General features: G+C 29.8%; 1 protein-coding gene and 1 non-coding gene across 2 annotated transcripts; both read left to right on the top strand.

Moving 5' to 3' along the window:
* The first annotated feature begins 2,300 nt into the window (after positions 1–2,300).
* LOC123905762 (L-ascorbate oxidase-like) lies at positions 2,301–13,109 on the top strand. Its single transcript, XM_045955483.1, has 5 exons — positions 2,301–2,762; positions 2,842–2,934; positions 3,071–3,283; positions 5,739–5,933; positions 11,840–13,109. The coding sequence occupies exons 1-5, from the start codon at positions 2,502–2,504 to the stop codon at positions 12,797–12,799; spliced, it is 1,722 nt and encodes a 573-aa protein (XP_045811439.1). The 5' UTR covers positions 2,301–2,501; the 3' UTR covers positions 12,800–13,109.
* Positions 10,661–10,861, top strand: LOC123911914. The gene has a single exon (XR_006810785.1). It is a non-coding gene; the product is annotated as a U2 spliceosomal RNA (small nuclear RNA).
* Positions 13,110–20,398: the final 7,289 nt, after the last annotated feature.

Genomic DNA, 20,398 nt, shown 5'->3' with positions numbered 1-20,398 from the left:
TTAGTATATTCTTATCTTCCATTTTCTTCCATGTTTGTTCTTCTCTTGGATCTGTTGAGTTGAGGGTGTGCAAAAGGGGTTCAAGATGCATAAACTATAGGATGGTATGTGTAATTTTCAAAATCTCAGTGTGTGCAAGGGAACCCCTGAGCTTAATCTGGCTCCGCCCCTGATGGAGACAGCGAACGCCGACGAAGTTGCTTGCTTGTGTTTCTTCTGTAACCTTCTTCTAGTTTTTTTTTTTAAAAAAATTAATAATAATAAGTTAATAATAACAAAACTGACTTTTTGTAAAAAAAATATTAAAAATCATAACGGCGTCGTTTTGGGTAAAAAAAAGCGTGCAATTGAACCAGCGGTTTGGTGAACCGGCCGGTTCACCGGTTTTTTCCGGTTTTTAGCGGTTCCCATCAGTCTAATAGCTTAGCCGATCGAACGTATGAACCAGACCGGATTGTCTCCGGTTCACGGTTCGACCGACCGGTCCGATCTGATTTTTAAAACACTGATTTTTATACAAAATGACTTACGCTATCAATATTTATTATTTCTTAATTAAAAAATAACTAAAAATTATGGGCGGAGGGAATACAAACACTACATGAAGCTGTATATAGCTGGTAGAATAGAAGTGTGTTACCAATCGTTAGTTGGTTCAGTGATGATTGGTGCTGAACTTGGTAGGGAGGACCGCGGTTCGATTCCCCGCAACTGTGATCAGGAGGAGGCTGGAACCACTTGATGATAGAACTGACCCCCGAACCAGATTCAACTGGTGGTGAATAGCCGAAAAAAAAGAATAGAAGTGTGTTAACAAGCTTTAACTACCATAACCGACTCATAAATGTTATAACTAACTTGATTACATAGTGACTTGTTGCTATGAACTAAGCAAAAAAAAAGAATATTTTTTTGGCTTAATTGCACATTTGGTCTTTTATCTTTTAAAAGTTTCAAATTGATCCCTTATCTTTTCTTCCGTTTAATAAGTTAGTCTCACCCGTCAATTTTTTGACTACTGAAAGTTGACTTATAGCAACGGCAAGAGTCCGTAGGTAAAAATCAATTTCACAGACCAACAACGACAACCACAACTCCTTTCCATTCTACTTCACTAATTCATGAATCATGACAAGCCAATTTCATCTTCTCTCTTGTTCTTATTTCCTCATGGTTGAAAATGTATTTTCATGGCCAAATATTGTTTCTATCAAATTGAAGCTTGGAGGTACGAATTTCTGTTAGCTTGGGACTTGTAGATGTTGTGAATTAAGGATTAAGTCTTAAGGCTTAGAATCTGAGGTATTGTTAGTGATTTAAACTCTTCCTTCCATTATTGAGATTTAATCCTAAAACCCAAACCTTAATTCCTCCTAATCTGGTGCTGAATGTGTGTTTATACTCTCATGGAGGACTTGAATCGTTGTAAAGCCGGCGAAACAACGGCGGATGAAGGTTGGTTGTTGTTGTTCTGTGAATTGACTTTTACCTACGGATGCTTGCCGTTGTTATAAGTCAAATTTGTTTTCCGTTTCCAACATGGCCACATCTAACAACGCTAGTCAAAAAATTGACGGGAGGGACTAACTTATTAAACAGAAGAAAATATAAAGGACCAATTTGAAATTTTTAAAAAATAAAAACCCAACTTAAAATAAAGATACGAAACCAAATGTGCAATTAAACTTTTTTTTTTTTTAATTAAGCTTACGCGTCTTGGATAGTACATAACACCATACTTTTTTTTTTTTTTGAAGCATAACACCTACGTATTTTAATCCAGGCATTATCGCAAAAGGCTTAATTAATAAAATGGTCCCTTAAAGACATTTTTGGTTTTAGATTGGTCCCTTAAAGAAAAAAAAGGTCCAAATAGGTCCCTTAAAGAAAAAAAGTCCGAATAGGTCCCTTAAAGACATCTCCGTTAATCATTTTGGTCCCTAAAAAGAGGTCTAAATAGGACCAAACTGATTAACGGATATGTCTTTAAGGGACCTATTCAGACCTTTTTTTCTTTAAGGGACCTATTTAGACCTTTTTTTCTTTAAGGGACTAATATGAAACCAAAAATGTCTTTAAGGGACCATTTTATTAATTAAGTCATCGCAAAAAGATACATCTCGTGTATTATTTCTAAAGAAAGATTATAAGATTAAAAAAAATTAGTCGAGAAATATATATATATATATATATATATATATATATATATATATATATATATATATATATATATATTAAAATAATTAATCAAAACAAAATTGAAACAATTATTTAGCACGAGATACATGCTAGATTAAAATAAAATATACTGTAACATAACGACTAACGAGTATAAATGTGCCAGCCTAGAGCAATGGTCTACTTTTATTGGCTGTATTATTTGTCATTAGCCCATTTAACAATTCTATAAATTCATACAGTCCATCTTTCTTTTCATTTCATTTTGTAGTCATAAAAAAAGTCCCAACTGATCTCTAAGCAAAAGCTAGCTTATAGCAACAATGAGTTTGTTAAAAGCTTTTTTTGTTTGGTGTATATGGTTGGGATTATTTGAGTTATCATTTGGAAGAAGGGTACCCTACCACTTTGATGTGGAATACACATACAAAAAACCAGATTGTTATGAACATGTTGTGATTGGAATCAATGGTAAATTTCCAGGACCAACTATTACAGCTGAAGTTAATGACACTCTTGTCATTACACTCACCAACAAGCTTTCTACTGAGGGAACTGTTATTCACTGGCATGGAATTAGACAAGTAATAAATAAATTCTTTTCTTTCACTCAACCAAATTAATTACTTTTTTTTTGTTAATTAATATTGTTAATGTTTGCAGCTTGATACTCCCTGGGCTGATGGAACTGCAGCAATCTCTCAGTGTGCTATAAATCCAGGAGAAACATTTGTTTACGAATTCAAAGTTGATAGGGTAATTAATTAATGGAAAATGCTAAACAGTGTTCCGATTCAGACACTTGTTAATTTGATCACTTAGCCCAAGTGGCATATTTTGAATGTATTTTATTTTATACTATAGTTTAATTAATTTTTTTTATATGGTGCAGCCTGGAACATATTTCTATCATGGACACTATGGTATGCAGAGAGCAGCAGGGTTGTATGGATCTCTAATAGTAAATTTACCAAAAACACAAAGTGAACCATTTCATTATGATGGTGAGTTCAATTTGCTCCTAAGTGATTTGTGGCATACAAGTTCACATGAACAAGAAGTTGGCCTCTCTTCAGCACCAATGAGATGGGTTGGTGAACCACAGGTGAATGAATGTTCATACTTACAACTTTTTTGTGTGGAGAATTTTTTGGTAATATAAAATTTTGTTGAGTACTAGTATCGATTGAGCAAAACTAGTTTAAAATTTAAATTTATTTTGATAACTTTAATAACTAATTCCTCTAGTCCTTAATATAAGAGAGTTTCTTTTTTTAAGATTCATAAAATATTTAATGTATTTGTTCTATTTTTTAGACCAAATATATCAATCATTCATGAATCTAAAAAGTTAACATTTTTCTTATAGTGAGGACCGAAGAAATAATTAACATAATATTAAAGAGTGTTTCTTATAAAAAGGACAAAAAAAAAAATTTAAAGAATAAATTTAAAGAGTGTTTCTTATAAAAAGAATCAAATTTTTTTCAAAGTGTTTCTTATATATATAATATAAGACGGGAGGGAGTAATATTTTTCGTCATGTCATAATATTTTCTTATATAGACATTTCATCATCACCAATCATACTCCTTATTTGTGTCCTCCAGCTCCACTATGTGCACTTACTTAGTGTTTTCCTTTTTCATATGATGCATTGATCTGTAAACCCAATAAAATAATAAATAAAACAACTCAACTTCATGTGGCATAGAAATAAAGGTATTTCCTAGAAACTTGTTAAGCAAATCAAAAAAGAAAATTGAAGAATAAATTAAATATTGCAAACATTAATTTTTTACAATTTTAAAGTATTGAATGCAAATATTTCAAGAAATTTTTTCATATTAATATGTTTAACTAATGTTTCGGAGGTATTGTTTGTCATTTTCTAAAAATAAAAATAGAAAAATGAAAAAGACAAAGAGTGCATCTAAGATTAAAAATAATAATTTGGTTTTGAATTTTTTTAAAAAATATTTTACAAAATTTGAAAGGACTTTCCTTTTATTTACTAATTATAAACATTAGTTTTTTATTTATTTTAAAAAAGCCAATAAGATTAGCTTTTTATTTTAAAATAAAAAATAATTTTTTTAAAACAATCTAAAATAATTCATTTAACAAAATAATAAAAGTGATTTCTTTTCAAATAGATTTTTTACAAAAAAAAATTCAAAACAAACGCATGCTAAATCGAAATTATAGCTACTTCCTAAAAGTAACTTTGAAAATCTTGGCAGGTGGCCCCATTTCTTCAAAGTACCGTTGGATTTTTTCAATCAGCGTGGTGAACTCTACTTATCGCCATCCCCACTTGTCGTTTTTTTCCTTTTCTTTTTCAACAACACATATAATTTCAAGACATAAGAAGAGTTAACTTCACACATGCAATCGATTAGATCAATTTAATTACTATTTAATTGTGATGTCTGTCTATAATTAACACGATTTCTATTCAAAATTTAATGTAAATTTAGAAGAAAACGCGTTGTGAAATGTGATATATATATATATATATATATATATATATATATATATATATATATATATATATATATGAGTTAGGATCCGTTGACACCAGGTGTCAAACTTTACTTTGACACTAAATTTAATCCGTTAATTCTTTTTAATCCAAGGGTTTAAATTAGACCATTTAAAAAAATGCCATGTATACACTTCCTTTTTCCACTGAATCCCTAATGTGTTTGGTCAATCTGGAATATCATCGTCACCTCGTTCCCTTCTCTTCGGTAAATAAATCGATGGACATTCACCGTCCAAAAGAATTATAGGTCCAATTATAAAATTTTAAATAGAACGTAAACGAAAATTCAACATGATATAAAATTATACGTGCAATGTTATTGAATGATGGTCTAATATTATCAAATTCTTCATCACTAAATTAAATCAAGCGACTATGATTTAAAAAAAATCTAGTTGCTATGTGATATCTTAGCAAGACATATATACAATCCTATACTATATATGATATTTTTTTTATCAAAATTAAAGAAAATAAAAAACTCTATTGGCCTCCACAACATTTAAAAATAATTGTTTTTCACGATAAAAAAAAAAAAAAAAAAGTTGCAGGTCTTCACAACGGCTAGAAAAAGACCTAATAGAGTATTATTTTTTTCGGTATCATTTAAAAAATGACTAAATAATGGAGTATTATTTTATTCTCTCGTGTACAATTGGCCACGCGGTAGTAGCTTTATTTTGACTCAAAAAGGGAGAAAAGAAACATCAAGATAACAAAAAAAGCGACAGTATTGTCTTTTTATTATGAGCTGTGTTATTTAAAAACACAAATTTGGTCAACACGTATTTGACAATGTATAAATATAAGAGGAAATGAGTGTGCACGCAAATCTATAAAGAACATTATATTATTTAAAAAATAAAAAAGGTGTATATTTGTTTGGTTTGTGTCTAAAATTTGTGTTGATATATCATTTCTCTTTTATTATTGTAATTGCATGAGTTTTGAATAGTAGTTTTAATTATTTTTTTCTCTCTAACAATGAAACATTATTGATTAACTTTTTCAGTCACTGCTGATCAATGGAAGAGGACAGTTCAATTGTTCACTAGCAGCCAGGTATGGTAACACCGGCCTACAACCATGTAATTTAAAAGGTGGTGAAGAATGTGCACCTCAGATTCTTCACGTGGAGCCAAAAAAAACTTATAGAATAAGGATTGCTAGTACAACTTCTTTAGCTTCTCTCAACTTGGCCATTTCAGTAAGTTTTTCTATATCTAGACTAGACACACTATGTGTATTATTATTACACTATATATCTCTTTCTTTGTGTTTCTTTCTTGTTAACATTTATTTCATTTTGTCAAATTCTAATTTGTTTGTGTGTGGGTGTGTCTATTATGCATGTCATTGTAAAAGTTACTATATCATCATGCTTCCACATACACATCATATCATTATGCGCATCTTAATTATATCACCATTTAGGTATGTATCTGTCTCATAATTAGCTTTATCTAAGAAAGATCCTTTCATCAATCGTTACTAGGAATAATGACTACATTTCGATATCCCACAACTATAATTGGAAGAAGTGATTGGAATCACTTAATATCAGAACTGACTCCCGAATCAGATTAGGTGGTCCAGTAAACCATATAGCGTTGGTGAAAATAAAAAAATAAAAAAGAAAGAGCCTTTCAATTTGTTCCCACTTCCCACCAAATAAAAAAGGAATCAACTTTGTTCTGAAAATGAAAAAGGAATCAATTGTTCATAATAAAGAGTGGTACTTTAAGAGAAAATTTCGTAGAATCGCAAAAAAGATATCCCCGGCCGGCCCTAAACGGGTCGGCTCAGCCCACATGTTTTATCGTGTTGGATTAAAAAGTTCGGCTTAAAAATGGATTTCAAATACTATACGTATAGTATTTGAATCTGGCCTTATACGGATTACGGACTATTCAACCTTAAACAAACTAAAATTTTAAGATGTTTTCTCTCCCCACCCCCGTGATTCTTTTATACCCCCCAATATTCCGATTTTGTCCTTGCAAAAAACTTCGGTTCGCAGAAACCGATTTTTTTCTAGTACAAATTCAGAGTAAATTTCGGTTTTCAAGGCAAAAAAAACTTCGGTTTCTATAAACCGAAGTTTTTTGCAAGGGTAAAATTGGAAATTCAGGGGGTATAAAAGAATCACGGGGGGTAGGGAGAGAAAACATCAAATTTTAATTTTTTTAAAATAAATTTGGAAATCTACGACTTTGTGTATCCTACTCAACTAGCAATTCGTTTGTGTGTCGACCCACAAACAAATTGGTGGATCTGTAAATAGGAATGCTTAATCTAACGTCACTATCCATCATAATCAAATATTTCAATACTGTATGATTATTTGAATATATTTAAAATTGGTGGATCTGTAAATAGGAATGCTTAATCTAACACTTCTCTTATAAGTGCCATTTAATTTTTCTTTTCGATGGAGTATTTATTAAGTACTAAGACTTGTTTGCGAAAAAAAAAAAAATACTAAGACTTGTTTCTTCAAAAAAAAAAACAAAACAAAACTAAGACTGACCCGTGAGGTTAGCTCAATTGGCAGGATAATACATTATATATGCATGAGTCGAAATTCGAATTTTAGCCATCCTAATAAAATTTCTAACCACAAAACTACTTGATTAAAAAAAAAACTACTACTTAAGCCTCCTCCCTTGGAATGGTCTTATACTCATGTATAAATTTCAGGCTTGAGTGAGTGTGTGTGTTGTTTTTTAAATAGTCAACATTAAGTTAATTTTGTTAGTATTTGATGGAGGTAAAAAACAAACTCGAGAACTTACCATTTTTTTTTTGGTCAGGTTAATAATATCTTTTTTTTTTTGTTGATAATTATATCCATATTTTAACTCTTCAAACTCAGCTACCAAATTAACTTGTGTTGTGTGAGCTTATCAAAAAAAAAAAAAACTTGTGTTGTGTGATAATTATAATTAGAGGAGTGCTAGCAACACACTCCAATAACAAACACACTCTAACACACTCTCTTCTATTGGTTAAAATTTATATGGGTCCCATAAAAGTTATATGGATCCACATTTTCTTATGGGACCCATGTGAATTTCAACCAATAAAAGAGAGTGTGTTGGAGTGTGTTTGTTAAAGAGTGTGTTGCTAGCATTATTCTTATAATTAATGACAATAATAATTCATTATACGAGCAAAGTTATATTTTAAATTCATTAAATTATATTAATTATTTAGTGAATCTGAAAAATATGTCTTTTTATACCGAAAAATGGTAAAAGAAATGCCATAAATGGGGATGGTGAATAGTAATTAGATTCCATCTCATGGTATGTGAGTGGTAGGGGTGGCAAAATGGGTCAAACACGCCGGGCCGACCCATTTACTCCGCCATTTTTGGCGGGCTGAGCCTAAGTTTTGAGCTCGTCCCTTTTAATTGGTCTGTCCTGTCAAACTCGCTTAAAAAGCGGGGCGAGCGCCCGCCCAGCGAGTTACATAAAAATATAAAATCTATTTTTTTTATTAATGAATAGTATCAAATGGCCCAATCCAATAAAATACAAGACTTATATAAAATAAATTTTGTATTTTTTCTTCAATTCATTTATACAACCGGTGACAAATTTATGATTATTTGTTGCCGCTTTACTCTCTTATTGTTGTTCTTGCTTCTTTTTCTCTCTTCGGTCTTCATACTCGTTATTCTTCTTCACCGGATTTCTAGTGTAACTTACTTTTTTTATTCTATTACTTGAATCAACATTACATACGGTGTAATTCACATTTTTTCCCAGTTCATTACCTTAAACACATAGTCAAATACTTTCTTGATAATTAGAATGACTACATACATATTTTTCGTAACAACACAAGCGTCAAAATAAAAAAAATAAAAACTTTTTGTTTGACGGGCCGGCCCGCCAACTCGCTTGTCCACCATTAAACAGAGCGGACTATGATTTTAGACTCGGCCATCTAAATTGGCTCGATTCATACCGCTTTTAGACGGGCTTAAGCGGACCGAAACTAAACGGAGTGGGCTTGTCCGCTTTGCCAATCCTAGTGAGTGGGGCTGATTGAGTTGTCAAACATCCACCAAAAAATATTCGTAAACTCCAAAACACTCTAAAAAAGACAGAACCACACGTTATGGAGTCTCAGAGATTCATAGGGCATGTGGAATCACATGATCTTTCTGGATCCCCATTTCGTTTATGGAGAATCTTTAATATGTAACATAAAGTTGTTATGTTAATTAAGAGCATATGTTAAAATTATACATTTTTTTAATCTAAAATTTACACTTTCAAGTTCTTTAACAACATCCTTTGTTTATTCATTCATACATCCTTTGTGCTGATGTTAGTACTGTGATCCAAAATAAAAAATGGTTAAAGTTTGAATTGTTTTATCTTAATTCAAATCAAGTTGGTTATTTGAGAGAACTGATTTTTAATTCTAATTTGAAATAATCAACTTTTTTTTTTTGTTACAAAATCATCAACTATTATATGTATCATAAATTCATAATTTTATATAGGGTAAATGATCATTTACCCCCCTGCAAAATAAGGAAATTTTCGTTTACCCCCCTGCACAGATTTTTTTTCTGTTTACCCCCTGCAAAAAATAGATTCTCTCATTTCGCTCCCTGGGTGTACAGCAGGACAAGTGACTGTGCAAATTTGCTGACGTGGCTTGTACACATGGAAAAAAATCATTTATATTTATTTTTAAATTCCACGTCAAATAATATTTTTTTAAAAAAATTAAAATTAAAATTATTTTTCCTACAAAATTTAGAAAACGAATTTTTTTTTTCAAAATTTTAAAAAACATTTCCTAGAAATAACTTTTTTTTTTCATACAAAATTATTGAGTATTTTTTTCCTAAAATAAAATAAAAAATGAATTTTCTTATTTTACTCCAAAAATAAAGATTTATTTTCAAATCTTTTTGAATTAAAAAAAACAGAATCTTCGCCGTAATCGTTTGCTTCCACCGTCATGATTGTATTCGTCGTCGTCTTCTTCAGTCGCCGAAATCATCTTCTACTTCATTATTGTCTTCTGCTTCTTTATATTTTTCTAGTTTTAGGGCAAATGGTTTTGATAGAAGAAGAAAACACCAATAAAACTTGTTTTTCTATTTTATATTTTTTTTGAAAATCTTTTTCTATTTTTTTTAATTCAAAGAGAATAACAAAAAATAAAGTTTTGTTTTTAAAAAATAAAGATTATGTTTTTTTTAATTCAAAAAGTTTGAAAACAAATCTTTAAAATTTTTATTTCGGAAATAAACTTTATTTCGGAGTAAATCTTTATTTTGGGAGCAAAATAAGAAAATTCTTTTTTTTTTTTTTTATTTTGGGAGGAAATTTTTTTTTTGTTGGAAATTTTTTTAAATCATTTGTATGAAAAAAATAATAATTTTTTTTGTAGGAATTTTTTAAAAAAATTTTGGGGAAACAAAACAGAATTTTTTTTTATTTTGTAGGAAAAAAATATTTTTTCTTTTTTAAAAAAATATTATCTGACGTGGAATTTAAAAAATAAATATAAATGATTTTTTCCACATGTACAAGCCACGTCAATAGGTTTGCATAGTCACTTGTCCTGCTGTACACCCAGGGGGCGAAATGAGGTAATCTATTTTTTGCAAGGGGGTAAACAGAAAAAAAATCTGTACAGGGGGGTAAACGAAAATTTGCTTATTTTGCAGGGGGATAAATGATCATTTACCCTTTTATATACAAACAGGGGTATTCAAGTAATTTTCAATTTTAAGGGGTAGGCCATAGCTCCGCTGGGTCACCCTGGCTCCGCCTTGAATAAGGCACACAATATGTGATTTTGATAAATTTTCGCATAAAAACTTAAAACCTCTACTAGTTTGAAATATAAAGCTTCTTAACTTTAAATTCAACATTTTGCATTCTTACTAGTCTTCTGAGTAACTTTTCTCGAATTTTTGGCTAAGATCAAATATAGTATTTGTTCTTATCAGTTTAATATTTGATATGTGACCCAATAGGTCACATGGGTCACACAATATTAAATTACTTTTTTCAGAGAGAGAGTCCGCTAAAGTAGCCTGCTACTTCGCTCTCAAGTGTCACCATGCGTTACATTATTGCATGGGCTGACGCATCTCACCAAAAAGAATAAGCTTTCATGTCGCATATCAAGTTAGGTGATTATTTCTCTACCCTCATATAAATTGATGGTATATGCCCTATGCTGACATGACACCAATCAAATTCAGCCATATGTGTCAGAGTCAAACATAAATAATTTTTTTATCGAAAAAGTAATTTTGACTACTTTAATTTTCAAATAATTATATTTTAGGTTACACATATTCTTATCATTTACTAAAAAACACTTTTCACAAATCTTATTCATCTTTTCTTACTTCGTAAGATCAAATTTTTTTGCCGGCGCTTCGCTTGTCAACGCCGCTTCACTTGTCGCCGTAGCTACTTCCTAATCACTCTCTGTTGATTTAATTCCTTGAGGGATTTGTAATTGTTATTTGAATTGTCAAATCGACAAATAGTGATTAAAACATACAAGAGAATAAAAAATAAAATCAATGTTACCTAGATGAACAGATTCTGGAACAAATGTAGCCGAAACAAAATTCTGAAAGACAAATGTGAAGAGGCCTATGGAAGCGGCGATCTTCAAGGATCACAAGTGAAGCAGCGACGATAACAAGTGAAGCGCCAGCGAAAAAATTTGATCTTGCGGAGAAAGAAAAGATGAATTCGTAAGAAAAAATGAATAGGATTTGTGAAAAGTGTTTTTTAGTAAATGATAAGAATATGTGTAACCTAAAATATAATTAATGAAAAGTAGTAATCTAAAATATAATTATTTGGAAATTAAAGTAGTCAAAATTATTTTTTGGTAAAAAAATTATTAATGTTTGACTTGAACACATATGACTGAATTTAATTGGTGTCATGTCAACATACGGCACCTACCCTCAATTTATGTGACGGTTAATTAGAAAAATTCGGTTTGTTTATCATCATTATTATGCAATTAGTTTCATCATGAATTGCACCATAAAATCAATTCATTATTTCATCAATTAACATTGCGACAAAATTTCTCTATTTGTTACAGAATCACAAACTGATTGTAGTAGAAGCAGACGGAAACTACGTACACCCATTTGCAGTGGACGACATAGACATCTATTCAGGTGAAACCTACTCAGTCCTTCTCACAACTAATCAAGACCCAAACAAAAACTACTGGCTTTCAATCGGAGTCCGAGGAAGAAAACCAGGCACACCACAAGGCTTAACAATCCTTAATTACAAAAAAATCTCCGCCTCAGTTTTCCCAATTTCACCACCACCCATCACACCATTGTGGGACGATTTCGAACGAAGTAAAACATTCACAAAAAAAATCATATCCAAAATGGGAACACCACAGCCACCAAAAACCGCAGACAGAAGAATTCTCCTCCTCAACACACAAAACAGACTCGGCGGTTTCACTAAATGGTCTATTAACAATGTTTCATTAACATTGCCAACAACACCTTACTTAGGATCAATTAAGTTTAAACTAAACAATACATTTGACAGAACTCCACCACTAGACACATTTCCAATGGATTATGACATCTTTAAGAATCCTGTGAATCCTAATACGACTGTTGGTAACGGTGTTTACACGTTCCAGTTGAATCAAATTGTTGATGTGATATTACAAAATACAAACCAGTTAACTGGAAATGGTAGTGAAATTCATCCCTGGCATTTACATGGACATGATTTTTGGGTTTTGGGTTATGGTGAAGGGAAATTCAGGCCAGGTGTTGATGAGAAAAGTTTCAATTTGACGCGTGCGCCTTTAAGGAACACTGCAGTTATTTTTCCTTATGGTTGGACTGCATTAAGGTTTAAGGCTGATAATCCTGGTGTTTGGGCATTTCATTGTCACATTGAACCACATTTGCATTTGGGAATGGGTGTGATTTTTGCTGAGGGTGTTCATAAAATTAAGAAGATACCTACAGATGCTCTTACTTGTGGCGCTACTGCGAGGATGTTTGCAAATAACAAACACTAATGAGCCAAGTTTGTTTGTCTAGATTCTACTTTAAGTTATTGTCGTCGTCATCATTATTATCATTTTATGGGGGTTAAATGTTATGCTATGCATTGTGTCTCTTGTATAATTAGGTTGTTTCTAATTGAATTGAATCCCCCTCATGAATAAAATGTAGGGGGTATTTATTTTTGTTGCAAATTTTTGCAACTTGTATTAATTTATGAGAAAGACATGGAGTGAAGAAGGATGAATTAGCTAAGGAAGGAGATAAATATGTATGGATATATCACTTTGTTTTATTGATATTGGTTAGTATTTACTTATTAAATTGCTCCCCTTTTAAAAACATATTTGAGTCTGTATTTTGTTTTCGGCATAATTTTTTTTTTTTTTAATAAAATCAAGTTGTATTTAAATGATTTATGTTTGAATGTATTGATATAAAAAAGTGAATTGGATGCAATATGTCTTGTTCGAAGATGGCAATAGATGAAGATGTTAGACTTTGCATGTCACACAGTAGAAGAAGCAGACACGAGATGAAGAAGAAAAAACACGAACAAATTCTCCAATGGCAATGAAAAAGTGTAAGGTCGCGAAGAACAAGATCTTTTTGATGCAAAAGAAAGAAACAATAATGAAAAAAAACTAAATTAAGTCCGGGGAAAGGAAATCCCCATTGAGTCGGCAAGAATAAAATTTGATTAGGTTTGGTCTCATTTTAGTTTTGTTTTTTTAATTTATGTTTAGTTAGTATTAGGTTTATTGAACTGAGAAATGACACATGAAATTAAAACATATTAAAAATGGTTTTTTCTAAACTACCTCGTCATAATTTGAGAGTATTTATCGGAACAAGTCATATGCATGTGAAATAAAAGCTGGTTACAAGTTAATTGTAGGTACCTCATGCAAATCTACTTAGAACATCCACAATGGAGCACTTCAACTTTGAGTACTTAAATGAGTCTCACATGGACACATCACTAATTTATTATTTTTTAATAATTGTACCTAATAGGTACTCAACCCCTTCAATGGAGCACTTCTTAAAAAGTTCTAAAATGGGTCTCATCAATAACTCAACATCATTACAATAACTTATTATTTAATTATCTATTTTATAATATAAATTGATTGAATGATAAAATTACAAAATTAATATGTACTATTTTTTTTATAATTCGAAATAATAATTAAAATTCGAAATTTAATTTAAAATAATATTGTCAAATTTTAAGAATTACATAATTAAAAAATAATTTAAAATAACATTACATAATTTTAAAAACAACTAATTTTATTGATCATCATGCTCAAAACGTTGTCAAATATGCTCGACAAATATGGTTGACATTAAATTTTCTTGTTGGCCTGCCAACAATTTCAAAAATTGATCAAACGTTTTTTCCACCGTTTTTTTGTTTTTTTTTTCCTGAAGCAAATGATCCAACGTTAAGAAAATGTGGTGGTGGTATACTAACTACCAATCCATTTAATTGTGCTTTTGTTTAAATGTCTTCAAATTGAATAAATAAAAGAAAGTAGGTCCCATAAAAAAATATTTTAATGGAAAATAAGATGGGTACTCAAGTGGGTATTGCTCCCATGGTAGAACCTAATAAGTATCATGAGTACCTAACAGATACTACACCATTGAAGATGATCTTATGTGATTTGTTTTCATTGGTTGATGGGTAAATATCCGCAAATTATAAAGGGTGTAGTAGGCATCATCATTAAAAATTATATATACTAATAATAATATAGAGAGTCTCACACTTGACGGAGAGATGCTGATGTAGTAAGTGTGCATTATAAGTTTTACTACCTCCGTCTCTAAATATAAGATACCTTTTGAAAAATCATAAAGTTTATTTTGGTATTAAGTTTGCGGGTGCCCCTATTAAATTTGCACTATAATAAGGGTATGTTGGTAAAAATTAATTAATACCCTTGAAAATTTAATAAGTATCTTATAAAAAAGGACAAAATAAGAGAATCTAGGAGCGGTTGGAACAAAACAAGAGTTGAGATGGTGGATGTGGTGAAAAGACTCCACAATCGGGGTGGAAAAACCGATTGATAGGTCGTGAGGACGCCACAACCGATTATGGAGGCTCCGGTCGATAAGTCAAATGTTAACGCCACGGCAAGCCGATAAGCTAAAAATGAGGTTCAAAGAACCAAAGAGAATAATTCTCATATTTTTACTCAATCAAAAACATTTTCTAGCAAGAGTTACACGCCTCCTATATATATAGGAATGACTTATGATGATGTAATAAGCAAAAAGTAACTCCTAAGAAAACAAAACGATTTCAGCCACTAACTATCATGATAGTGGGGCTGAATTATTACAAGGAAAATGCAAAATAAAATGCAAAATAAAGAAATAATAGTGGTGTTCTTTGATTGCTTGGTGCACCACTTACATATGCTTAGTGGATGAGCTCTTTATTTTCCACTATCACATGCTTGGATGATTATCTTCAACTTTGGTTTTTTTTTCTTCAATTATTGAATCAATTCTTCTTTTAAAGAGTGTTTATATTATGATCACATCAGAAAATAAGGAATCTCCTAAATAGATACACACATGAGTTAATATAACAAGTTATTATTAGCCTTTGATTAAAAAAAATTAACAGTTAAGATTTGGTGTCAAATTAAAGTTTGACACCCGGTGTCAATGGATCCTAACTCTATATGGGCCAGGATCAAATGACACAAACTAGTTTGACACAAAATGTTACACCTCTCAATAACGTTTTAGCCGATATAAATTTTATAAAATTCACCGTTAGATTGAAAGTTTATATCATATAGATCATTTATGTAAAACTTCAGACAAATCCAAAATCATTTGATATGTTATTGAGATACATCAAAATTAACGGTTTGCGTCATTTTTTATATGTCGTTAATATTGATGTGTCGCAATAGCATATCAAATGATTTTGGATTTGTCTGAAATTTTACACAAATGATCTAAATGATATAAAATTTCAATCCAACGGTGAATTTTATAAAATTTATATCGGTTAAAACATTATTGACAGATGTAACATTTTGTGTCAAATTAGTTTGTATTATATATATATATATATATATATATATATATATATATATATATATATATATATATGAATGGTAATGGTTACATAAAGATTAATCTAATATCATAAAATTAAGCACGAAACTCTACCACACAGTTGCTACAAAGGCATGTACGTACTACGCAAAATCTACTTTCATTTTTATTTTGTGTTCATAGCCATGTTGGATTTTGCGATTTTTACTTTTTTAGGCTTTTTTATAAAAGTTGTGGGTATAAAGACCAATTTAGAGGTATCAAAAGGAAATATTTCGTCACATTATCCTTATAGGTCCAGCTAAATTATACCAAACAATAACCAAATATTTGGGCCCTATCAGCGGCCTTTTATTCTTGTTATAGTGGTATAAAATTTTTATTCAATGAAAATTTTCCTATTTTTTTAATTTCGTTTTTCATTTTTGATGTAGTGACAAGTACCACAAAACTTATATGGCACCGTGAGATTTCACTTTAAAATTGGATCAAGTTTGGTATGTAGACTATGATGATAGGTTTTTTCTTAGGAATGAATTTGGCCTTTTTGAAAGCTTGATATAATCCATTAATCTATTTAAGAGACTATTTCATATGAAAATATTTGAATAAATAATTATATCAATGTATAAATAGATTGATGAATTAATATATCAATGATATAAAACTCATGTATGATATTTGATTATATGAGACATCCTATTCTTATTCTACTTTTTAATAATACATAGTAAAAAATTAATGTAAAGTAATAAACTTAAATTCCTAAAAAAGTTAATAGATTTATAATATAATGCAAAATATAAAATTTAATATATAATAGCGTTAAATAAGTAAATGGCCCCTATACTTTTCCAGAATTTTGTTTTAGTACCTAAAGATTTTTTTCACGCTCTTTGATCCTTGAAAATTTTCTATCACACAACTTTTGGTCCTTACTTTTAATCAAACTCTTGTATACTTTCATATTTTTGAATGACTCTTGTATTCATGTTTATAATATTATAAGAACATCTTCAATAAAAATTTAGAATTTCTTTTACATAAGATGAATTATTTATGAATTTTTATGTGAAAAAACTAGAAAATTCATATTTAATTCACCTCTTGTTAAAAACATATAATGTACTAAACATGACAGTAGAAAAAAAAATTAAAATTTTGAATAATATGCATGAGTTGAATGAGAAGTAAAGACCAAAAATCATGACAGAAAATACTTCAAGACCAATAAATGGGAAAAAAAATTTAGGGACTAAAAACAAAATTCTGAAAATCTATAGGGACCATTTACTTATTTAATCCTATATAATATAATAATAATAGTAATAGTAATAAAAATATTATTCACATTTACTTAAATATGTCAACCTAGTAGGTCTAGAAGACTTTTTTTAACTATGAAGGCAATTTGGCTTGAGGACAAGGAGAGATTCAAACATTCTGGAATTTGATAGGCATATTTTATACCTATTTTGTTGTTTTTTTTATTTATTTATTTACCCTCTGGTTCGTAGGGGAGGATGATCACAGTAATCGAAAGTTCGGCCACGGAAGTAAGTAAAGTCTGGAAAAATATTATTCCTACATGAATTAAACTCGAATTCTTCGTAATGATTCGTTTTAGGGAGAGCTCATTACTCACTTAGTAATTTCATAATTTGATACTTTATCTTAATATTAGGACTACTTAATTTTTAATATTTGATGGAGTATGAATCAAGTGAAGCAAATGATATGGAAATAAAAAATAAATGATGCTTTTAGTGCAAACTATCATGATAATTGATCTTAAAAAACATACAAGAGCACCAGTGGACTTTAAAGAGCAGATAAAGAGCAGATAAATCCACAGGAACTTTTCCTTGATTTTTTTTATTATTTTTGCAGTAATAATTTTCTTTTTTGGTGAAAAGTAAATTATTTTTTTATTTTTTGGTCAAATAATATAGTGGCTAGAAATTACATCCTTAAGATGGATAAGTGAGATGACCGAGTTCGAACTCCACCCTCGATGACAGCAGAAGGTTGAATGTAGCAAATAATTAATCAATTTTTAATCTTCACTTACCTTGTGGTCTTCTTGTAGATATCTATTACAGATGATGAATGTAGCAACTCCAACCAAGGACATAGAGCTTGTGAAAGAGTTGCTTGATCCCCTAATGAAGGCCAGAAGTGAGAGGAGATTTTGATGTAGAACTTAACGATTATATTTAAGACATTTTGATGAATAAATTAATGTATTCAATTTATATTGTAGTCAAAATTGATGGTGTAGGAACATTTTGATTAGTTTATAATGATTAGGACATTATGACTTACTTACTATTATGATATGGTTATTAAATGTTTTATATTCATTTTGGTGTCTAATAAAAAAAATATTATGTCCTTGAGCTTAACTCAGTTGACATGGATATAATTGTAACATAATCAAAAATATGAACAACACCAATAATAAAAAATATTGAACTAACTAGCATTTGAGTTTCAAATATATCTTACTAAGTTCATATAGCCATTAATCTATATATATATAAATCCTAGATAGTTGTGGAATTGTCTATCTAAACCCTAATCCACAAACCAATGGAAACTTTTCATTTAGCCATATCATCCACTTACATTCATTTAATGTGGGGTACTAATTGTAATTATTATTATTTTTATTATTTTGGGTTATTATTCATTTACATTTTTTTGTTCATTTTATTATTTTTTGTATTTTATTATTTTTTTTCAAAAAGGTTAATGTTTTTGCTAATAATCTTTTGTCCAATCTTCGTAAATATAAGGAGTTGGTCGATTGTCAGGACTACTTTCTAATATTAGTAAAAAAAATAGATAAAATAAAGTTTACTAATGGTTGTTATGTCCTGTATGATTTTTATCATATTCGATATTTGAGTATGAGTTAAGTTGGTTTATTTTTGCTCCAATAAGTTTCAAATTAATATAAATGTCAAATTCGTTAATACAGTAGTTTTTTTGTAAGAGATAATAAAGTAGTTTATCCAACTCAGAATCCTCCAATGAGATTTATAATATAGATAAAAACTTATGTTTCAACATCGATTGTTTTCCATGGTCAATTATATGTTGTCATTTCCATAGTTATTTTGAAGAATGAGTTAAAGATATTGCTAATCAATGTTAATGAAGAATATACCAAAGTAACTTCAAATCTGATGTATAAATAAGTTTTTTAAATGTATAAGCATCGATATATATAATTCCTAGATAGTTGTGCAACCACTAATCTAACCACAGTGTATGAGAATGAACATAAACCGTTTTCATAGTGACATGACAATTTATGGATTACCAACTTATTTTGGTAGATGCAATAGGATCCATTGTAATCTTTTCGAAATGTATAAACACATCTTTAATATCTATCTTATATTTACATCACTTTATTATATTTTTTTTTAAGGAACATCACTTTATTATTATTATTATTATTTTGTTTTTATTGATGTTATTATTATAATTTTCATAATACTTATTGTTTCAATTTATACGAATGATTTTTCAACATTATAATATAAAATACCGCATAACACCCGTGCATCGCACGGGTGTGGGACTAGTTGGATTAAAACTAAGCTTACAATATTTTCATAAACAAAACCTGACCTGGATAAATTCCAATTGTGCCAAGAAAATTCAGCAACAACAAATAGAATCGTAACATAATCAAAAATATGAACAACACCAATAATAACATTCCCTAAACCCGAAGCATCGGTATCAATAGTTTGTTGAAGTAAATCTTGCGTCAGGAAGATAAAACTGATCAGCAAGTTTGTTTTTCCATGTTTGATGTTGGTTGCATTCTAGTGGTTAAACGTAGCTTGTATGCTCGCGGGTGGGTTAAGCTTGTTTGTATCACGTTAGAATGGATAAAACATTGTTCGTTTTTTGAAAAGAAATTTGTATGTGTTTTGATTGCGCAAAGGCAAAAATGGTTTGATGAATTAAATATATAAACAAAATAAACAAGTAAAAAATATTTAAATTAAATAAATAAGTAAAAAAAAATTAAAAGGGAAACGGGGGTGCAGACATGAAATGAGGGGTGTGAGTAACAAACAAACACAAGGCCCAGCCCTATAGGGCCCAGGGCGCAGCAAAAAAACAAACAAAAAAATGGAGTCTTTTGGAATAGAGTAGTCACACCAAAGTTTTTGGTATGATTATTTTTTGGATTACTATAGCATAAGTTGGAGTCTAATTGGACATGGTCCACTGTATCATGTCAGTAAAAATGTTCAAAACACGAACTATGAAAATTACCGTATCTTGGATTTAGAGGTTAATGACCTTTATATATATATATATATATATATATATATATATATATATATATATATATATATATATATATATATATATATATATATATATTTGGTACATATGATCTTTATATATTTTGTAATTGAAAAAATGGCTCAATTGATATCAGTTTGATTAAAACATTAAAACAACTATAAACAAATATGCATTTGATTTTGAAC

This window comes from Trifolium pratense, linkage group LG2 (assembly GCF_020283565.1).
Source record: "Trifolium pratense cultivar HEN17-A07 linkage group LG2, ARS_RC_1.1, whole genome shotgun sequence".
NCBI classification, from domain to species: domain Eukaryota; kingdom Viridiplantae; phylum Streptophyta; class Magnoliopsida; order Fabales; family Fabaceae; genus Trifolium; species Trifolium pratense.
The sequence above is the reverse complement of the archived record's forward strand: the minus strand, read 5'-3'. Positions and strand labels throughout refer to the sequence as shown.